General features: G+C 40.1%; 1 protein-coding gene across 2 annotated transcripts in view; it reads right to left on the bottom strand.

The window, feature by feature from the left end:
• Positions 1-23,416, bottom strand: part of CREB5 (cAMP responsive element binding protein 5) — a 212,816-nt gene that overhangs the window by 80,658 nt on the left and 108,742 nt on the right. The window contains exon 1 of one of the 2 annotated variants that reach the window (XM_032183331.1): positions 15,490-15,535. The exons of the other annotated variant lie outside the window; for it this stretch is intronic. Coding sequence (XP_032039222.1) covers positions 15,490-15,500 — 11 coding nt within the window. The 5' untranslated portion in view covers positions 15,501-15,535. Of the gene's footprint in view, positions 1-15,489; positions 15,536-23,416 lie in introns of those variants that run through there. 2 annotated transcript variants of the gene reach the window in all.

Genomic DNA, 23,416 nt, shown 5'->3' with positions numbered 1-23,416 from the left:
TAATTTGTTTGTCCTGATGGCCTGACAAACTCAGAACATGTTGACATTCAAGAAACATTAGTAGTTTTTTTTGTTTGTTTGTTTGTTTTAACAAAATAAAACAAAAAACCTGTTTGCTCAGAGTTGTTGGAAGGGCACGGGAAAAGGATTATTTGTTAGCTTAGGAAGAGAAAGAACCAGCAGGGGTAGAACAGGAAGGAAAAGTCATGCCATTCTCTATAGGTCTCCTAAAAATAAGCAAAGTGTTGGTCACACACACAGCCCAAGACATGCTGATACAATGCAGGTAAATGTGTGAAAACTGTCAACTTTACCTAAACAACAAAGTGGCTGCTCCACTCAGTTTATAGTAATATCAAATCTATTTGGTTTGGCCCTCAGGGAACCAGACTTTTGACTGATTTGGTTAAAATATCTCAGCAGTCACATAAATAGGTCTGGTCAAAGCCTGTTGCATCACTTGCATTTATTTTTTACTGTTAATATTTAGCAATGGAAGAAAGATACAGATCTGTGCTCTATACACTTGCCATCTCCAACAATATGATCTCAGCTCAGAGAGCAGCAGGAATTTGCACAGCAGTGAGCATGGCTGACGTCCAGGTGTCGGAAGCATGGCTTACTTGCTCCACTGTGCATTTTTTGTTGTTCTCTCTCTCTCCTTTTTTTTTTTTTAATAGGAAAGGCAAATATGATGAGTGCAAAGAATAGTGGCAAAGTCAGATTTCAGGTCTGCATGTTTTGGTTTGGTTTGTATTTTTTTTCCCCTGGTCTCTCCCTATTTTTTAAACACCCGACTTAGCCCTGATATCAGCCTAGCAGATAACAAGTCCTTAGAATGTCTCCCACATAAAATTTGATGAGAAATGTAGAGTTTAAGCATAATAATTCAGATGTGTATCTTTTAGACCAACACAGAAATCTGTCTTTATCTCTCTCTCTATAGCAACAAATCAACTGTCTGAATCAACAACATCACACATCGTATAAATCTGGCCCAGATTGTGTGGGATATGCAACAAAGGTAATCTATGTCTTAAGAGAAGAAAATGCAGCAGTATATATATGCAAGACACTTTGCATTTGGCAGACACATACAACCAGCTGTTTGTTCTTTAACTTGTGGCTGTACATCTATCGGGACACCCCCCACCCCCCAACACCCCTGTAACTTTGCTTAGCTCCCGGTCTTATTTCCACTGTAAATTTAACCCTAAGCCATGGATAAGCATAGTGTTTGGGGTTTAGAGTTAAGTGTCATTTAGTATCATTTCTGACATCTCCATACATTATAATGAGCTTCTTTTTCACAGGGGACTCAAGGTCTGATTTTAATTTGTGGTAGGGTTATGGTCACAATAAATGTCTATTTCAGATATTCATGAGAAGTCTCTAATGCAAATGGAAATAGAAAGTGGCTGTTTTCTTGTATTTTCAAAGCCACGTATGTAAAACATCCAGTACAGATCTGTTCCACATGGAAACCCGTTATCGATCCACCATTGCGCCCTGACTACTGCCCTGGCAGCAGGAACCACCGTGCTGAACAGTCTCAGCAGGTTTTATAGCTTGCATAATAAAAGAGCAGGTTATGAAATCATTAGCACCTCAGCTGAGGCTGCCACAGGGATGCCCCTCTGTGTTCATTGTGAAACACTTCTTTGGCAGCTGCACCCTAGAAGGATACTTGAATATTGTTGCTTCAGTAGCACCTCACAGAGTGGGAAGTAAATCAGTTTTTTCATGTTCTCAACTTATGTGATGGGGGTGGAAGTTCCTCTGGTCCACCTCTAGGCTAATTCTTCCCATTTACACATGCTTAATTCTAGGTTTGAAGACCTCTAGAAAGCCCAGACATCTATAATCATACTCCTAGCCCTATGCACCCTGTGATGCCAAGGACCTGGGCCATGCCTAGGGAGGCTGGGAGAGACTTCAGCTTTGTCAAGCATCTTGTGTTCCAGTTCCCTTTGTCCTGTGGGCAGCCACTGCTAGCATTGCTTCTGAGCAGCCCAGACATGGCCGAGGGCTGCCCTCCCCCTGGCTGGAGTCCTGGTACAGGGTACAACGCACAGCCTGCTGGCACTTTCTCCTCCATAAATGCAAGCTCAGGTGAAACTGTCATTTTAAGCAGCTGAAGCTAAACTAGTCTGCCTCTCCATGGGAGAATTCAGATCACCCAACAGAAAGAAACAAAATCCACTGCCTGGTCACTGAGCATAAAATCTATGCCCCTTTGGATGTTTGTTATTACAGCCTTGGGACCCTTCCTGCAAGGTTCAGACATATTTGTTAACCTTGCCCTTGCAAATGAGCAAGGTAGTACAATTGTGACCTGGGTCAAGGACAACCAGTGGCTCTAACTATCTAGCTGGAGTTACACTCAGTCAAGTCAGACAGGGCTGTCAAGTAAACAATGAGTATGTGCATCCAGGAAAAGGGAAAGTCATGCAACTTGTATGACAGCATCAGCACCAGGCGAGGAGAGGGAACTTGTTGGAGGCAATGGAATCCTACTGACTTGAGCAACCCAAGAATATGGTCCACTGCTATTTACAAAATTGAACTAAATCAGTTTTACCAACTGCATAAGCTAGAGCATCCAAAGAAAGAACAAGTCAATCAGATTCATGACCATTAAATAAAGCTAGCTTATGTTGCCATCTTCCAGAATCAATGCACTGGGTCATGATTTAAGTAATTGAGACGTTGGAGTTTTTTAAAGCAGTGTAAGTAAATAGCAAAGCTTGATGTGATATAAAAAGCACCACAACAGAAACAAGAACTTAATGTAGTAATGAAAATCACTTACCCTTAATCATCCCTGAGACAGTGTTTTTACAACACTATTTGATTTATTCAACTAGCAAACATGCCTCCTTTGACTTTTCTAATAACAGGGCATCTTAGACATGCTTGTTGGGATTTGAGTTGTGTTTTATTTTTTTTTAATCATCATCCCAAGTGCATTATTTAAAAGTCTTTGATGCCTTTTCTGTAAATGGATTCACTAAGCAATAAATCATATTTATTTGCAAAGGAGACAAAAAAAAAAATCCCAAGCAACCCAAAACATTACTAGAAAAGTTTACAGAAATTAGAGGTTTGGTCACAGGTGTGTAACCAATGTTGCACATTCCTAGAGTACACAATTGCTTAAAGACTCACTGAAGCCTACATTCATTGCTGCTGACAAGCAGGCTACTTAGTGCAAGAGAGTATATGAAACGTAGTTCACTGCATGATTTATGATTGTGCCCTTACATTAAATAGGAAGGACTGAAAACTACCTGTACTCTGCTGAGCAGCTCCACGCTTCCTCTTGCATGGAAGGGCCTCAGCTTTTAGAAAAGCTGGACAATTTCTCAAGTGAGTACGCTCTTGTGACACTGAGGCTAGCCAGACCACAAACTATTTTATTATGTTGTGCAAAAACCTATGTGCAAAAAAACCCCTCTTTAATTAAGATAGAGCAACCAGTACTGTGGTTGTAATTACCTTGGACTGCTTTACCCACGGGCATAATGAAATAAAATTGGACCCTCTATATTTTTGTTTTTAAACTAAGTAAACCCAAATTAATTTATTCAACTCAAACCAGACAGGTTTCTCTTTAAAAGGAAGGCATATATGGTTGGAGGGGCTGGTGCAGGAGGCAGAGTGACATGCAATGATGACTGTGAACTGCAAACTGCTGGCAAAACATTTGGCTTGCCGTTGGTCCGTGGCCAGTATTTTCCTTTGTTAATGAATCCCACATCTTTTCTAAGTTAAGCATTTTTTCTTCTCCCCCCTCATTTTATTTGAAACATATTTTAGATATTTTTGTTTTTATGACGTCGTGGAACATGATACAGCCCCCTCCTAACCCCGAATATGGGAAAATCAATTAAAATTTTGACATTAGGGGCTATGATATAAACATATGGTTCAACTACTCAAACTTCTTTTTTTTTTTTTTTTTTTTTTTAAGCAACATATCAAGGATCAGTGCAAGGAGAAATAACCACATGAGAACACCACATTACTGGAAAAAAATGATAGCAATTCAAAGTGTATCACAGCCAGAAACATGCTACTCATGAAACAAGAAAACCACTACAAATTTGACAAGTTTTGACAGATTTCCTCTTAGACTTAGGGTTACATATTTTTCAGTTGTGTTCTTTTCCAAGGAAAATGTCCATTAAAAAAAATCCACCCTGAATGCTGTGTTTGATATTTAATACATTTCATCTCTCTCACCCATAAGGACCTTCATTTTATGACTTAAAGAATGCAACCTTAAAATTGGGTTTTATGGGCTTTTTTATTAACTGCTGACCCTTCCCTGATGAAAAATAGAAGAAAAAATAATTGAGAATTTTCCCACCAGAACAGAAACATGATTTTCAAATGTGATGAACGTTTTGGGCATCCAGTCATACCTGCCCTACTGACCACCAGTCCTTCAGACTATGTTTCAATGAAACCACTTCCAACTCCCTTTGGTATTTCAAATCATCAAAAACTCAGACAGACAAAATCATAAGTCACCAAAACTCCAGGGAATACTGGCACCAAACAGAAGATTTAACTCTTTAGGTCACTATGCACAAGGTTTCTGCTGCAGCAAAAAGAAGCTCTTTCCCAGAGGTCCTGCATGATTACCGTCAGCTTAAAGCAGAGAGTTATTTTTAACCTGTCACTGGCAAGAAAACAAGTTTTTTCAGTCATCTTCTGTGGACATCTAGTCTCCAATCCCGCAAGCAGTTAGCTACATGAATTTACATGCCCTCCTTTAATATTCTTGAATCTTACAAACCTTGCAACATTTCTTCAACCATCGTAACTCAGTCCTACCGACAGAAAAGACGACAAAGTACAGCACAGTATAGCATTGCTGGCTCTACAGCCCCACACTGGATGAGGACAAAGATCTGATGGAAAAAAATAATTTGCAAAGCCTTTTCTGCACTAACCTCCTTACTTTTGCTAGCATGTATGGTGCTGTGCTTGCGTTAGAAATAACAAAAAGATTTTCTACAGGCTGCTGGTGTCAACTCAAAGTTATATTAGAACAGAGACATCAGTTATCTGTAGAGTACGTGCAAATGAAACATACTCTATCATTATGAATTCACTTGCATTGTAAAAATGTGATTTACAAAGCAAAGCTCAAAAGATATAGTAGGATTTTTCTTTTTCTCTGTCAAATGCAAAATTTGCCAAATACAGCACTTTCAGAATAACCAAAATCATTAAATTCACTACAAAAATACTACTTAGTAAATCTTATACATGGAGAGGAATTTATATTCGGAAAATCAAGGGTTTAAAACGTTTCTCAATGTTCCATTTTGAAGTGAAGGAAATTTTGAAAATTCTCTAAATCATTTCATACAGTTAATGTTTTTGTTAAGCTGAATTATTTTTCCTCTATTTTATTTGAAAAAAAAAAATAAAAGTAAATACAAAATTAAGTCATTTTGAGTTAAACTAAATTATAATTTTTAATTTCCATCACTAAGTTAACAACTTCATTATTGACAGAGAGCTAACTACCATTACAGTTCACCTGCCACAAGCACACCCAAGACACAAAAGAACACTTAAATCAATTCTCCTCCATTTCCTGTTCTACAAAAAACAAGCTAATATTCTTTTTTTTTGTTGTCTTCTCCCCCAGATTTTTCTAAATGATTCAAACAGCTAGTGAAAAACATGAACATCAATACTTATGCATTAATCAAAATGTATCTAATGTGATATTTTCAAAACTATCTTACTTAAAGACTGAGTAGGTTCCTCAATAAATTAACTGAGCAGGAATTTAATTTTCAGTGAATAGGGGAAATAGTATATTCTAAAGGAAAGTATGGGACTTTCTGTTTTGTTTTCCGCAGCGATTAGCTCCTCCAGCCAGGAAGTTTTTAACCACACATCCAGACTGACCAATTTGCTCTCGGTCCGACAGCCTCACTCCAACAGCGGTACAAAACCATCTTTGACATTTACTTTAAAAGAGCAAAGCTTGCCCCAATCACAGGAAAAAAAAGGATGCAAACAAGGTGAATGCCTGGAAGTAAAACATTGGACAGAGGTGTACTGGGAGCCAGGCTGCATGCTGTAGGGCTGCACATTTTGGATTTTCATAAATATGAACAATATCTTTCTCTAAGCCTTTTAGCTCAAGATTAATAGGAGGTTGAGGCAGCATGACTGCACAGGCTTGTCAGCAAACACTCATGTCCAGTGACTGTTCCTCAGTCTTTACATTATATTCCATAATAAATAATTAATTTTGCAATAATAAAGTAACGGAGCGTTCAGGAGGGCAAGACATGATTTTACTGTGGTATTAGTGACAGCATATTGGATAGTCATTAGTTAATGGATAAATATGAACAGAGGATAAGGTATACAGGGAGTTCACTGCAAAAAGGCACTAATGTGCCATTATTTTTAAAGTGGGAACAGCTTTTGCTAGCTAAGTTCCTGTAAAACATACCTTTGAGCTTACAGTGATTTTAGCAAATGCATCCCCCACATAGACATGGACAAAGCTCAAAAGGTTGAAAAATTATCCTTGTCTCTTCGTTTTGCAAAACATGCTTAAAAATACCACAGGGGCCCGGAGTTTCATTTGCTGTGTTTTAGGTGCCCTATTTTTGTGAGAAAAAATAAAATATAATAAAGGTACTTTAAACAGCTGATTGGTTTGAAAGTACCTTAAAGATTTTTTTTTTTCTGATAGTATTTTAGATTTTGTTTTTGCAAATCTTGACTACAAACAGAAAATACAGATGCCTAGTGAAATAAAGAACAATTTCCATTTGCAAACTGGAAAGATATGCCACGTCCACAGTTACAGCACTCCTGTTGGGTGCATATACTCTGAAATTCTCAAAAAAAGGTGGACACAAGCAAGCACAAGCAGGATTATTTTCCTGTCTCACCATTTGCTTTTATTTCCTAATTTCACACCAAAATCCTTCCCATTTCCCCACCCCGTACAGATAATCGGTTCTGCCATCTCTGCCTAGCACAGGATCAGAGAAGGGTTACAGTCAAAAGGAATCTCTGAACATCTCCTTGTCCAATCTTCTGCTCAAAGCAGAGCTAACTGCAATATTGCAGCAGATTGCCTGGAGCCTTCTCTAGTCAAATTTTGAAAACCTTCAGCCATGGAGATTGCACCAGCTCTCTGCAGCCTGCTGCTGTGCTTTGCCACAATCCTCTCGTGGGTGCCTTTCCTTTCCTAGGTCCTATGGGAACTACTCTTGCTAAGACTTGTGTCTGTTATCTTTTGTGTTTATGCTGCAAGGTCAGGAAGACCCTGTCCCTTCTGTACCTACTCTGTAAGTAGCTGAAGGTTGCACTTAGATCCTGCTTTATCTGTCTCTTCCCCATGCTAAGCAATGATCTCCCAATGCTCTCTTCCTTCAGCCTAGGGAAGATGTCAGTAACATCATCTGTCCTCCACACAACTCTCCAGCCTACCTCTGCTGCAGTGCCACAAGCCCTTGCAGGCTCACTCAGGGGCATGTGCACCATTTGGGGGTACCCACCTGCTTGGAGCTATTCAACTGTCAAAGCAGACTTCATTTCAAACTAACAAGATTTTGGCTGAGTGCAGTGTTTTTATTCTCACCACAACTGAGATCTTCCTAATCCTCTGGGGATTGCTTGGGCCAACTTAAATATCTGACCCTGAGCCAATCAGTTAATTATTATATCTAATGTTTGTCCTATTTGAAAATTACTGTGCACGAGAGACACATGCCAATGCAGATGTGTTGCTGATATCCAGCATCCATGCGCATGGAGCTGTGTGGGGAAGCAGCAAACTCAACTCAATCAGATTTTCACTCAAAAAAAGTCCCCTTATCAGAGCATTGTTTCCTTAAGTCAAGTCTCCCTGAGATAAAGAACTGTCATTTAAGGGGAGAAAAGGAGACACTAGATAGTGCTGTTGCTGGCTGTGCTATCAGTCAGGAGCTTGTCCCCGGGCACAAGGTGAACAGTTTGAGATTGAAGTTTAAAACTCTAGAATGTAACACATGCAACTGACAGAATAGTATTGCTTATTTTATCATTGTTACTCTTCACACTTCCCGGGCATTTACCCATAGAGACATGAAAAAATAATTATAATTAATAAATAAATAAATAAAACAGAAGTAATAGAAATATTTAGAAGAGACCTTGGCAACCAAGCAGAAAATAAAATGTACAAAGCTTAATCTTCTTTCAGTGTACAGCAAGTGAGAATCTGAACGGTACTTTTTTTCAAGATCTTTTTAAAGCGAAATATATATTTTTTTCAGCAATAACAATTCCCAATTAGCAAAGAGAGAAAATTTTCCCCTGAAACAATTGTTATTTGTCAAAAGCCCAAATTTAAACAATGTTGAACTTAAATGGAAACATTTCAATCAACCACATTTCACTTTTCTAAATAGATCTTTATTAATCCATGCTTTTCCAACTCTTCCCTCCCCCCCCCCCTAATATTAATTTATTTTCTAATTATAATTTTATAACTGGTGCTGGTAAGGTTCTGAATCTTTCCTTAAGTATTCTGCAGTACTTTCATAGGGCACTACAAAGTCTTGTCAAGATAGTAAACTGAACTAGAAAATGAAAAAATTAATTACTAAAAGGGAATTTGCTGCATAATCTCTTTGTTCATTCAATATGTTACAACATCTACTGATTTGCAGTAGATGTATCAGATTTTGCTCTGAATTGAGGAAGTTTCATTCTACACAAAATTAACAAGTAAAACCCAAACAAAACACTTACTGATTAAAAAAAAAAAAAAAAAAAAAAAAAAAAAAAAAAAAAAGAAGCCCCCCCTTTAGCTGCTTAAATATTTGCCTAAGACCTGATTTCTCATTCTGCATAAACTTAAAGTGGAAGGTAGAGTTGAAGGGTGTTAATACAGTTTCAATTTCAAAAAGAATATACGTATATCACTGCATTAAGGCACTCAACTCGGAATCTTATTCATGTGATAAATTGTTTCTAATAGGATTGCTTAGGAATAACGGAAATCAATTTTACTTTCCATCCTCAAATACAGTTGTGTGAGTGTGTGTTTATATATGCATATACACAGATCCACATACACAGAGATTTCTGTACTAATCTGTGCTTTGTGCAACACATGACTGTTTCATACAAATGGCCACAGGAGATATCTGTCAACACAGGATTCCAGTGGCAAGGAATCTGTTTGTTCAGTCAATCTGTAAACTGAACCTTAATTTAGTCCTCTATTTTGATTTTTCAGTCAATCTTATTTTGATGTGAATTTAAAAAGAAACTCGCCTATAAAAACTATGCCAGAAAACTAAATAGCTTTCAGAGAAATGAGAAATCCTGCAGTGACATTACAAGAGAAATATGGTTCACGTCCTAAGCTGCAGTGAAAGAAAGTTCACTTAGATCTGGAAACTGAATGACAACAAAGAAAAGAGTACTGGAACTTTTTTTTTTTTTTTTTTTTTTAAATATGATACTGAGTGCGCTCAAACTGAGGTCAAGAGAGGATCTGGTCCAGTAAGTTTTTTCTGTTCTGGTTTATAAGACTTAGTTTGGAAAAAACTACCTCATGTTAAAACTGACATATAAAATTACTGGTGCTGATAGGCTTTTCCAGTGTGGTAAAATATTCTACCAGTATTATTTTTGACAGGCCTTATGATAATTAGTTGACATTTAGAGAAAATGTAATGAACTTTTATTATTATTATTTTGCTACTGCTAGTGGGCAAAGATTTATTGATCTGTAGAAAGCAGTGCCCCTGTGAACCAAATTGGTCTGTATTCTTTATGGTCATGTTGCAGCTCAAGAGCTGTAGATACCTGTAATAAAACCCTCCACCTTGTTATTTATATGAGCACATCTTGTATTCTTACTAATAAAGTGCTTTAATATGTTTGACTTAATGTTTGAGTAATGGCTGCAATTTTAAAACGATCCTGTGATGCCCTTGAATGAAGGATAATATGCTAAAATAAAGACCACCACACACATACAGCTTGTGTTGATCTGAGAGACTACAATTCTCACGCTTGACTAGTAAGTTTACCAAGTCAATGGCTGGTTTTATTATATCATGCAGAAATCTTCTGATAAATTGGAATTTAGATGTTTCCAGTAGAGTTAATCATTTTAACATAGAAACCTCATGCTACAAGGAAATATCAGGACATTAAATACAGAATGGAGGCAGGCATGGAATACACAATGTTCTGTTAAGTAAATGATACTTTCCTGGCTGTTTCAGAATCCAAAAGCCCTAAAGAGCAAAATGTGTGTCACTGGAGCTGAAAAGCAATTAATGCTATTTGACTATTGAGGCCATAAAAATGTGTATGAAGGAAGCGGAGGTACAAGACAGCAAGCACCATAACACAGAAATTCCACACCACATTTAAAAAACACTTGAACACCCACATAAGGAAGAAGTCACCCCTTAAAAAGGATCCAAGATTAATCAGTCCCTGGGATCACTGTGGCAGAAAAGGCAGTTTTTCAGCAGGGTAAAGCTAGAGACATTGAAAAGTAGGTGGGTGCTCGAAGGAGTGAAAAAAGTATAGTTTTAAAGACTTAATCCAGAGCCTGTCAAAGCAGCACTCCCATTCACTGCAATAAACTTTGGATCAGGCTCAAAATCCAAACGTCGTCCTCCCTCACTAGAATTGGCTGGTCACATCGGAAACCGTTTGGGCAAGGCACCCCACCCATAAACAGAGCACTTGGGGAGAAAATGGTAGTAAGCAACAAATAATTTGTCTCTTTGCCAAGAGTAGGGGTTGTGTCTCCTCCTTGTTCACCCTCTGAGACAATAAAATGAAGGCTATAGTAAGGTAATATCTCTGAGGCAATCTGAGAAGGAATGCCACATGAATAAGAACCAAGAGGATAAGGATTCCTTCAATTTTGTGTTGCAAGTGGAAGAACTGAGTAAGCAAAGGGGTACAGAAAGTCATTAGCAGATGGATGCAGTGTTTCCAACAGCTCCTTTCTTTGGGATTGTACAAATAGGAAGAGAAATAGAAAGGAAACAAAAACGTGAGTGTGGAAACAGAGTTCCACTAAGGGAATTGCCACATCAGCTAGGTGGAAGACAAAGATACACAAGTCCATTTGCAGGAGAAAGAGAGCATAAACACAGTTAAGTGGATATTAATGAACACTAAACAAGGATGGCAAGCCTGCTCTGAACTTACAAATCACATCCGCATTAATACCAAATGAGTTCATTAAGATTAACATTATTATGATGAGTATCAAAGGGATTAAAAGAGATTATGGCAAATAAGAGAGTCAGATAGGAATGAGATGTAATTACCTTCATATCTGCTTTATCTATAGCTGCAGAGAAAGACCCAGCATTCACTTCATACTGGAGGAACCTAACTCACATTTTGATCTGAAGTGTAATTTTCAGCAAAGCTGATCTCAACAGTTTGGGCTGAACGTGGCCCGGGCATGTGCAGGACGAACAAAGGACGGGTGGGAAGGAGAACAGAGAGAGACAGGGAAGGGCAGGCCAGGCCCGTTCCTGCCCCAGCACCCTCAGCGGAGCACAGGACAGCTCGGTCTTCATGCCATGAGGCCAGCACTGCCAGGGCCACTACCTCTCCCCAGAAAATGTCCTGCTCTGACCTAAACACTCACCACACCACCACACCTGGCAAAGAGCAGGTCCTGGTGCACGTTTTTAAACCAGAGCTGGCAGCTGCATGAAATTCCCTTTGGAGGCACAAAGCTTGGAAGAAGGCCCACTGTGGGGCAAGGGGGTGGCACACCTAACTCAACTCCAAGCAAGGCAGCATATAAAGCACACAGACCTTATGACTGGACTGCACCAGGGGAAGGCTGTCCGCCACTCCTTATGATTCCTGTTGAACACGTATGATATACAGTGAAAACGCCCAGCAATACCTTTGATGGTGACATGTTTTCTTCAGTACCCTGTGTTTGAAAATTTCACTGCTTCACAAATATCAGCTAAGCCTTCCTAAACTATTTAAGGGAAATAGTCCCACTGCACAGCCAGGAAAATTGAAGAGCACAGGGACAGAGGAATCACAGTCAGTGAACTAAATACATCCTCTAACTTTTACCTCATGCTTTTGTACAGCAACTACAGAGTCAATTCCTTTGTGCATGCAGAGACCAGCTAAGGAGCACCAAATTACTGCTTAAAATCACACAGCTTATAGAGAGGATAGTCTGCCAATGCACACATTAAACGACGCAGGCGGAAATGTTACTTGGGATCATGGTGGGGAAAGTTTACTGGGACTTTTCCAGCCGGGCCCTGCTTTGAGCAAAATGCCTTTCTTCAGAGGCTGACCACGCGTGGTCAGCCTCCAGTGCAAACATCGCTTACAGACATTGGTGCATTTGGCCTCTGGTTTGTTTGACAGGTTACATGTGCTTCTGGATATATCTTCTGATGCTCATTTACTGAGTGCTGTTAACATTTCTCTTGGCTACTGTTTAAAAATTAGGTCCCTGAAGATATCATCCTTCAATAAGAAAATCCTCTTGCCACAAGGCCTAGCTTCAAACACGTCGAGGCCAACAGTCGGAGCTGTTGACCTCTGAACACAGCACTGTAAGTCCACAGGCGTACCTACATCTTGGCTCAAAGGTGGTGCAAGACAGGCAGCTAGCATATATGAAAGCGTATATAGAAGAATATGAAACGGGCAACAACTGTGTATATATTTATATATATATATTTCTCCAAGATGAATGTGCATTTCAAAAACACCTGTCAGAGCTGCCTGGTTCTCTTCAGGACAGTTATACCTCATTAATTCTATGCTTTGTTGCTTTAATAGACACAGGAGAATTTTATATATATATATATATACACACATGCATATGTATGCATACAGCATTTGCAACTGCAACTTTTTGAAAGAAGTCTTTAAATCTGTTCTTTCTTCGGTACTGTGTTGAAATCAGTTAAGTAGCAGAAGTGAATTGTAAGTTAGAGATGCAATGCGCTTTTGGAAGGGAAGAAGGACTTAACTCTTTACACCCTCTACCTAACTTCACAAAGCGCGAATCAGACAGGTGGAGAAAATGTAGCTGCTTTGTGAAGGTCATGAGCTCAAGGCAGGGTCATCAGTCAGTCCAAACTGTCTGAAGCACCCAGATGTTCTCCTCTGCTGCCCTCCCAGCCAGGTGAAACATGAATACCATGAGAACCAGACAAGGTAGTCTCAGATCCCCTGTGAAATGCAACCTGATGCCCACAGGCCATGCTGCACAGCATATTTTGTGCGCATCTTGATAAGAGAAGTAGAAAAGATGTATTTCTGTGTATCCAGAGACGGAGCATGACAAGGCCTGTCATCTTTTGCCCGACCTACCCTAGGAAAACACTGACAGGCTTTTCCTGCACAAAGTCTCCCACCAGAAAAGGCAGGAAGGGAAAGAGTGAAGACCAGTCCACCTCACCATCGGAAAGCAGGCAAAGGGAAGAATCTACACTGCTTTACTCTGATGGTTCATGGAGCTGCACTTCCTAACATTTCTAGGAGAAAATATGAGTCAGAAATCCTACGGGAACTCCTGCAGCAACGCAGCTCCCTCCACAACCCACACATCCTCAGCAGAGCACTGCGCAATCTAACCCATATGGTATATCTGCACTGAAACGTGGGCCAGAGCCGGGTGCGGCCTTACGTTCGGCTCTCGAATGATAAAAGTTTGGCAGATGAGCAATTGTTTGTGCTTGAGCAGTTGACTGAGGAGCCTGGAAATCAGGGCATTTAGGAAAACCTGTGAGTAATGTGCAGGGCGCTAACAGCTAGACACAAGGTGGTTTGCAGAGGGAAGGGAGGGCAGGGGCTGGGCAGGGGCTCTTGTCCTGGTCAGACTGAGATGGTGAGGTTTTGTGATCCCAGCAGAACAACACTTTAGGATACTTTGCTTACTCTAGGACCAACACAGTTTTTAAAAAATAAAAATAAAAATAATAATAAAAAAAAATCACCAAACCCTCAGGAGCATGATTAAGACTATCTTTAGTTACTCAAGCAAGTCTTTGGTCCTCTGCTGATCCAGTGGACACCAATACTGCACTTTGCTCTGTGACAGAAATTCCCTGAAGGGGGCACTTCCGAGACCAGAATCTTATAAGCAGACAGCTCTTGACACAGAAACCTGATTCAGACAGAATGGGTGTCCTGAGGACACCAACAGCCACCTGGCATCTCCCATTCATCCCACATCTAAACACAAGCACCATCCGAGAGGGGTGTCAGTGTTACACTCCACATTGCCCACTCTAATGCTAATGTACTCACAGTGAGCTTGGAGAGGAGGCAACTTTTTCCCTCCCCCAAACCCAGAGGCTGTTAGAAATGTGGAAAAGGAGGCTTAAAAGTCTGTAGGGAGACAGAAAGATTTAATAAGACAAGCACCGTGCTCTGTCCTACAAAGGAAACCCCTGTGTGCATATGTCCCAACTCCCAGGTACTTCTGGAGGGCAGCCTCATTACATCCTGATCTGCCATACGGGATCGGGACCTCAGCGGTCCCGGACATGGTGAGAAAGCAGCCCATCAAACAAGCTGTGAGCCCGGGGTGAGCTAACGAGCAGAAGGCTGCTGACAAGTGTTAGAGCTGGGGCTCCTCGGGATGAGCTCTACAAATCGCCTCCTTTCATGTTGTATTTTCTACAGTGAACCCCCGGCAGTGGGAACTTTTACTCACACTGTTAGGCAGAGACTGAACTGCTCTCTTCATGCAGTTTCAAATTCGCCAGCTACGCTCGGAGAACCACCCCTTTTTCTCTTTGCCTTTCTCTCTTCTTTCTGCTTTCTCTGGGATTTTTGTGAAAGAGACACCCAGTTTCAAACCATTTAAAAAATATCAAAAAACCCTGCTGGAAAATAATTTGCAGCTGTGATAATATCACATTTTTAAAAATACCGTAATATAGTTTTACTTTTAATAATAAAAGATAAAAAAGGGGAGTCTGTGAATAATTAGAGAGTGCAGTCTGAAGCCAGTTACAGTCACTGCAATTGATAATAAACTTAAACCCCCTTGACAGCAGGTAAATGCTTTGCAACCCTGACCCCCTTCCTCTCACATTACTTAACAACCCTGCAGTTCCAGCATTACATCACCATCGAAGCGATTGGTTCCTGCATTTTAACTCTCTCCCTGTCTCCTCCGATTAGGAGCGACACAATGATGGGGGGGGGGGGAAAGGAGGGAAAAAAAAAAAAAAAAAAAAAAACTTCTCTCAAGTTTGCTGTGCTCCTTGTTTGGGTTTGGTTTGGTTTAAGAATCAGCTTCTGCTGCTAACGGTCGAGTTTACACGCACCAGAAAACAAACTCTGTCGAAGTGGAAGAGAGTGGGAAAGGGGGACGAGGAGGAGGGAGGAGAAGAGATGGAGGAAGGCGACGGGGGGAAAAAAGTATATAGGAATCAGAAAAGGAAAAGAAAATTAAAAACAAACCTCATGGACATCACTGAGCCTGAATTCCCTGCTGAGGTGCAGAACATGAGAGCCCTGGAATGAGTGTATGTAGAACTTGAGCCAAAGCTTAACTAGCCCGAGTGAGTCATATCCTTCCCATTTGATTCCTGTCCAAATGATGATGTAATGCGCTGGCCCTCTCCCTCGCTCGCTCCCGCTCGCTGCACTACCTCCCTCCTCCCCTTTTCTCCTTTTTAGCTCAGTGCTGGTGAAGTCACCATTTAAATCTGGCAGAGCTGAAGCAAAAACTTCAATGTAACCAAAACAGCCCCAGGCCAAGTTCCAGACGTACTGAGACTTGGTGGTGCAATTGCCATTGGAAACGAGTAAACAGAGAAAGAAACAGTGCCGCCTCTGAACGGCCTGCGCAGCTGCCTGCAGGATCACAGGAAAGCCCAGGGACTGGGCTGACATGATTGACGGGGGCTGATCAGAAGATACTACACACAAACGCACCCGCGCTCGAATGCCCACATGTTCCGGGCTTCTAGGAGATCCAGCGATTGGGAAAGGCAGAGATGCGGCAGAGAAGCTCCGAGGTGTACGCAGTGTGTTTGTTTGGGTCTGGGGAGAATGAACAGCACTGATTTCACAGGTTATGCCACTGCGCTGAGCTTTCTCCCCCTTAACCACACAGAACTGGCATACGCATGGCTGGAATCGAGCCCTGTGTTTTTAAATGAGAACTGTGGGGTTCTTTCTTGGTGCGTCTGCAAACTTACAGGTGCAAGGCGCTTTCTTTCTCTGCTGTTTCAGAAGTAGCAGAAAAGCCCCAAGCCATACAGCGCTGTAAGCTTATGAACCAACACGCTGCGGTGCTGCTATTGTTTACCCTGCTTTTAAAACAATTCCTCTCTGGTGTTTATTTCACAAGTCTGACAATCATGAGTTTTCTTTAGGGGTAGAGAATGTTTCTAAGTAGAACCAGTGAAAATTTTTTCAAAACAGAAGCTTTTCAGGTGCACAAACATCAGCTATCCTGGTGCGGACCGCACTAAAGCATATCACAGATCATAAGTCCTGCTAACGTTAAAAGCTGCTGTAACTGTGGCTGAAATACCTCACGTGTCCTCCCCCAAAGAAGCTTTTTTGCATTGTTCATTACCTACAATTAACTGTAGTCAACACAGTAGAAAACAATCGCTCCACAAAAGAATGCAAAGCCTAAGCAATAACAATAATTCATGAAAATATCTCAATACACATATACATACTGATAAGTATTTCAGTTTGCATTACCAAACTGTGGAGAATTAAGCATTAATGGTACCTGAAACACTGGAAAGGTATTTAAAAGTGACTCCTTTCTTCAAGAATTTCAGATTCAGAATTTCAGCAGATTTTACAAAGTCACCTCACACAGTGTCACACGGTGAAATTCATTTTTTGGATAGTCAATGAATACATCTAATCTCCAAATTCAGGAAAAAAAAAGAAAAAAAAGAAAAGAAAGAAAAAAGAAAAAAAAAAGGAAAACATATAAAACAATGCATTTTCTATTCTTTTCTTCCTTATAAAGATGTGAGTTTACAGAAAAGTAATTTCTATTGCCTATCAGCATTTCACCGACAAGTTTTTGGAGAGGGATTCGTTAATTGATCACAGCAGTGATTTTAATGCTCCTTACACAGCAAAGCAACAGAGATTATTGTAAAGTAGCAAAGTTTTCTCCCCAGGATGCTCTGACAATTGTAAATTGTCTTTAGAATGTATTTCTGTGGATCAACACAGTTAGCTTCAGTAATGTTTCAATCTTGAATTCAAGTAGGCTCAGTACTGAATTCAAACGATTTTTCTTTAAGGTATTCATGATTTTCAAAGATAGATCGAGGAGGAGAAAAACGAAGGGTTTATCCTATTTGATTAAAAAAACAGCAGATCTCCACAGCAGACTGACCTGCTGGATGACATCCTCAATTGATATTGATGCTGCAGCCACTCAGAGTGACACCTTTATCAAGCAAGGCAGCTCTGAATTAGAGGTGATCGGCCATAATTATTACTGGCGCCACTGAAGCCTGTGGCTTGACAGCATCAGATGTGGTTGTTATAAAGTTTGGTCCATTGTGTCAATGGCCCGTATAACTCATTTATGTCTGAATTACCAGCTATTGATTTTTTGTCTTCTGTAATGTAATAAAATAAAAGTTAGATCATTCGTAAAGCTTTCTTTTAATTCTAGCTTTGCTGATAGTTCCTTTTTAAGCTCAGCCCACTTCTCCCTCTCCATTAAAGAAAAAAAAAAGTGACTTCCTACCCTTTTTCTGGGCATGTCTAAGAGATCAACTTCCCTCTCATCTTCTTTTTATTTTGTCTTCTTACATTTACACTGCTGGAGTACACAGCTTCAGCTCACTGTTCACCCTCCATTTATGCCATAAGCATTGCTATAAAGTTTTTCATCAGCCCAGGACAGATCCCTGGCTCAGAACAGCTTGAAACTGATGGGAAATGTGGCTACAGCCTACGCACAAACATAGATCACATCACCCACCTCTGGAAGGAAGGAAGCTGCCACCACAGAGAAAAACTATTGCCCTGAAAAATTGAGGTTATCCTGGGGCTGCTTGTCCATATACATCCACTCCTGCAGCCCTTGTTAATGAACTGGCCTCTTCCACTCCTCTGAAAGACCCACATATCCACCACCCTGCTGTACTGAGAGAAAAATGCAACCCAAAAGACGGTTCAGGAGCTGTATGGTAGTTCACTGTCCTCCTGAGGCTTCAAGCACTTGCCTGGCAAGTGTTCCCTTCCCAAAAGAAAACTTTGTTTACCATTATGAAGAGCAGAGCCATTGTCCTTCTGTGAGCATCTCAATCAAAATATTAGAGGAGTGAATGTATTTGTAATGAATTTAGTTATTATTAGTTACATTTACATAGACACAACCACAAAAGAATTTAAGTGCCTTGAAAACAGACTTTGTGTTATAGAACATATTTTTGGGAATTGGAGGATTTTCTGAAATGAAGGAGAAAGATCAAAGCAGCCCGAAATGCCCATCATTTTTAAACAACGTATTTACACCAAAGCCCCATTTCAAGAAGTAAACTGCTTTATAGCAGAGCCCATGCTCCAAAGGAGTTAAATTTTTGTTTGTGCTTGCTGGTGGGAATACAAGAGGTTCTTTCCAGGCAGGTATTTCCAAGGCCTATTGATTTTTCTTCCCTCTAACAGGAAGCACTGTTTTCCCATTTTCCTTCCTGTGACAGACCAGTTAATGATAAAGAATGTCCTGTGCTCAGAGGAAATTCCACTTGCATGCAAGAGCTCCCTCTTTATCTGTTTACTTGTCTGTCCTTTCTTTCTCCCCCCCTCTCCACCCCCCATCCTTAAATTTCCATGCTCAGCCACACTCAAGAATAGGGCTGTTGTGATGGGAGTTGTGGGATGTTTTAATTCTAATGGGAGCCTTCTTCAAAGTAGCGCCCTGGCCAGCACAGTTATGACTCCAGCTTAGCTGTCTTGTTCAGGAATGCTTGCAACACCCTCCCTGCAGCATGTTTCATCCTTAGGGAAAGGGTGGTGGGGCACACCACAGATGTTTGGTGTAACAGAAACTCCACAAAATCACTGCTCCTGCTGAAAGTTTCCAGTCCAATCAACCAGAAAGCTCTGATGTTCGAGAGCCCAAATGTCAGAGCACACTGGGATTATCTCACAAGTGTATTGCAGCAAGGAACTGGGTGTACTGCAGCTGAGGTTGCTGGTAGACAAATCATCAGTTCTGCCTGCACATTAGGTGAGTGTGTCGCATGCAGCCGTTGGGACTGACCTGTGTCTATTTCGATCAGTGGCCCAAAGCACCGGATAAGATGCTGCCTGTGGATGAAAGCACTGTTGCCTGATTAGTTTTTTCTCCACTACTTGGCTCTTAAAGAGGCTTGATTAAGAAAATATTCTGCAATAATGGTCCTACACTCAGGAAAGTCTCATTTTCATTCAGACATTATTTTTCATTTCTAACCCAAGAGCCTTACAGTCCCTGTGGAATTAAAGAGGCCAGATAATTTCAGGGTTAAATAAGCTTTAATGACTATCACATGTATGGAACCTTAAACCTCGTATTAAAAATTATTTTTTTAAAGTGGCATCTCTTCCTTTTTTAATTTAAAATAACCATCCAGGTGGTTTCCTAAGGATTTCTTTGCAAATTGCTTCCAGTGAACCTTTTCAGTTACAGACCACTGCAAACCCATGTGGTGTTATTCAGTTTTCAGTTCAACTTGGGTGTCCCGTGTTCCTGCAGTGGACAGAGGGACCATCTGTACAAGTGCCTGCATGGGGAGGCTGTGGGACCTGACCATACTAGCTGTCACAAGTAAGGACATAAGAACGTGTAGATCCACCAAGTTCATCAGAACTAAAGTATGCCAGTACTAACAGTGCATTTTTCCAGTTATTAATGAGAGAGTGGAACACAAGTTCCCAAGTCATTTGGGTGCTTCGGATAAAACTACTCAGATCCAAGTGCTCAGCATTGAGCTCTAGCAGAGGTAGAGCAGGTTTTTCCATGAGCTCTCCAAATTGTTATGAAATAGAATATATAGAAATGTCCTTTGTGAGAACTGCCCCAGATTTCTCGTACATGAACTCTATATGAAACTGCGTTGAGCTAAGTATAAATGATTTCTGGAACAAAAATCTCCTCTCAGTCATACGCCCAAAATGTGCTGCTAAGTTAGAATGGCACTATCAAAAATATCAAGGGAAAAAGAACTCAATATTTTTGATAGATATTTTTTGACAGGGAAAAAGAACTTGCAGAAGTTTGGGTCAAAAAGTTTTGGAGATGGGTGCTCTGCAACAAACCATACAGATGTGCAATGGGCATGATGGCAGTGAGATTTCCCCACATTGTTACAATGAATCTTGAAAATAAATAAATAAATAAATAAAAACCACTTCAGGAATGATCTCATGACAAGACACCTTCTCAGCTGATGCTCCAAAGCAGGTTAATGCCCCTTGCAATCACATTTTTTGTGCTGGGGACACTAAACCACTAGGAAATGGAATGAAGCATTGCCTACTTACTATACCCTCGCCAAATAGCTGTGGGCCAGCAGTGAGCGGCTGACCTGGAAGTGAAGAGCTCTATACCCAATTACATATCACTGAGTCATCCAGTCTGAGGAGCCAGCTATTTTATTACAGCTGTAAACCACAAATACTGAAGACAAATAATGCAGCAATTTATGCAAAATAATAAATAATGCTTTACATTTCTACAGAACCTTTTGCCCTGAAAGATCCCAATGCACCTCTAGGGCTAGCCATAAAAAGCAACACAATGCAATCACCCTTGACATGGGCGATGGCAGCCTGCCAGCCAACTGCACAGGAGTGCAGAGGGGAGATGTTGACTAAGGACAAAAGTAAACAGCTGCAATTATTTTTAAAATGCTGTGTAATCTTTAATGTTCATCCATAACGATCAGGAGATTCCCTTCCCTCATTGTGACTCTGATTACTCTAATGGATAATTAGCACAGGCTTGTTTAAGGCTGGAGCCACCTCTATTTTTAGTGTTGCATGAAGAAGCTTTGCCATTCAGTTGTATACCCTAAATATTTTGATCCCGCATCCCAGATATCTTACACTTCAATGCGAAAGTCCGTAAGTTTTATCTTGGACCCAGCTTAAAACTTGCATTATATATACTTGCATCTTGACTCTTATAACAGGACAGAGGGTCTGGTTTTGATGTTCTTTCTCCATTGTGTTTCTAACAGACAGAAAAGTAGGCTGAAATTGCAAAATCTGGATTAAAAGAACAAACTCATATGCTGAAATGAAATATGTGCTGTGGAGCACAGTATGGTAAGCACTGAATAATGGTACACAAACTCTAAAACAAATTTTAGTCTTCTCTTAAATTGTCAACATCATGCAGTTTTGTTAGCCCTCATCTTTATTTTTTCCAGCACAATAAGAATAATTAATAGTCAAATGAAACTTTTAAAAAATAAGCAAAGCTCTGGGACTCAGCTCCATGTGGAAGAGAAGATTTCTGGAACTCGGATCACACTCAATACAGCAGCATCAATTCACAGTGCTATTTGATAAACGCACACACGCGGTCACTTGCTTTTAAAGATGTGTCCACATTTGTTAGTAATCCAGCTAGTAATATTTCCTCCATGAAAATTAAATGAAATAAAACATTTGCTGGATAAATTAGCTTTAGCTTTGAAACTCCATGAAGGAGCACAGGTAGCCAAGCAATTCTATGGGTCCCAGCTCATCCTCAGGCACACAATTTACACCATTAAATCACTAGCAGGATGATGAGAATTCATTACCCAATTGGTACCATTTTAACTTGGCTCTATCCAAAGGTCTGAATTTAATCAACATCCAACACCTTGACACTGAAACTACAGCCTCTTTTATTATAGATTAGAATTTTTCTATGTTTCTTACAAAACAATGGAGGCTACAGCAAGGAGACTGAGATGTAGCCACAACTCATGGCCAGCATGTGATTCCCTGATTTGCAGACTCCCATACAAATACAACATAATGTTTATAGTGTAACAAGTCAGCCATAAGAATTAGAACTCTGTTGTTAATGACATAAAGCTATTACTTTATTTGATATATTATTTTAAAATTGAAAACAAACAAACAAACAAAAAAACTACTGTTTTTTTTTTTTTCTTGTTTGTTTTGTGATGGGAGTTCAACAGGAAATCCTAGGTCGATTTCCTTCAGAGTAACTTCTCCAGCCACAGACTCATTATCTGAGAGATCCTTTCTGAAACCAAGTGAGGTCCATCTGTACTCACTTATGTTTTTAGGATTTACATACTATGTTTAGTCCTCCAATGCTTTTCTTCTGGAAAAGAATGACTATCTATTATCTCTAAACATACTCAAAACAAACAGACCTCTCACACACTCATTCAGATCTTTCAGGACTCTAAGAGGAAAATATCTGCCTTTTACTGACATTAAAGCCATAGTTACACCATCAGTTTTGCTGTGATGATAAACGAAAGAGAAAATATTTCTAACTTCACTTCCACATTCTGTGGTGCAGGATACTGCATTACTTTCAAGACTAGTTTCTAAGAATTGAAATGCACAGCTTTTCTAATCTGACATCAAATGCAGAATCAAATCCACCTAGAAAACATTCATGTGCTTGAAAATACATTGCAGTAAGAACATATTCTACACGAATTGTGCCTGCTGGATTTACACTTGGCAGCAGTCATTTTCTGGGACACCCTCTAACGTGTAGAGCCTGCTCCTTCCACTATGCAAAACCAAAGGGTTCATGCTTGTCCTCACTGACTATAGCCCATGTCAATGAGGCACTTCTGTGAATTCTTTACTGAAAAATACCACTGCCATGCTAGCATCCCTGCTGACTTTTCACATAAGGGTAGAAGACAAACTTTTTGTTGAAAAATGAACAACAGTAAGCTCAATTTTAAAAAATCCCAACAAAATAGATTTTAATATATTTAAATGAGAAAAAAAAAAAAAAAAGGGATTTATTATGGAAACAGGATAAACAAATTAAAACAATGATGACTAACTCATCTGAGAACCTGCAGAGTTCACTTTATAGCCCAAGATTCCCTCTAACCTGAGTGGAAACAACTGTGAATTCCGCTGAATAGCTTTAATGCAAAAGAAGCAGCACCTGGATCAGTTTCCCAACTTGACTGGGATGTTACTTGCATTCTTTATGTTTCAAACCCTGGGATTTTACCATTTCTCTCCTTTCTCCCCCAAACTTTCCCTTTGTTTCTTCCTTCCATTCAAAGTGAATTTAGTTTCTAGGATTTTGAAGTTTTCTACTGTTTTTGTCCTCCATGTTCATGATTCTGTGTGTTAATTATTCTGCACAGAGATGCAAATCTGAATTCAGCTTGAAACCACTTCAGGG

The sequence above is a fragment of the Aythya fuligula genome, chromosome 2 (assembly GCF_009819795.1).
Source record: "Aythya fuligula isolate bAytFul2 chromosome 2, bAytFul2.pri, whole genome shotgun sequence".
Taxonomy (NCBI): Eukaryota; Metazoa; Chordata; class Aves; order Anseriformes; family Anatidae; genus Aythya; species Aythya fuligula.
Note: the sequence above shows the minus strand (reverse complement) of the source record. Positions and strands in the feature narration are given on the sequence as shown.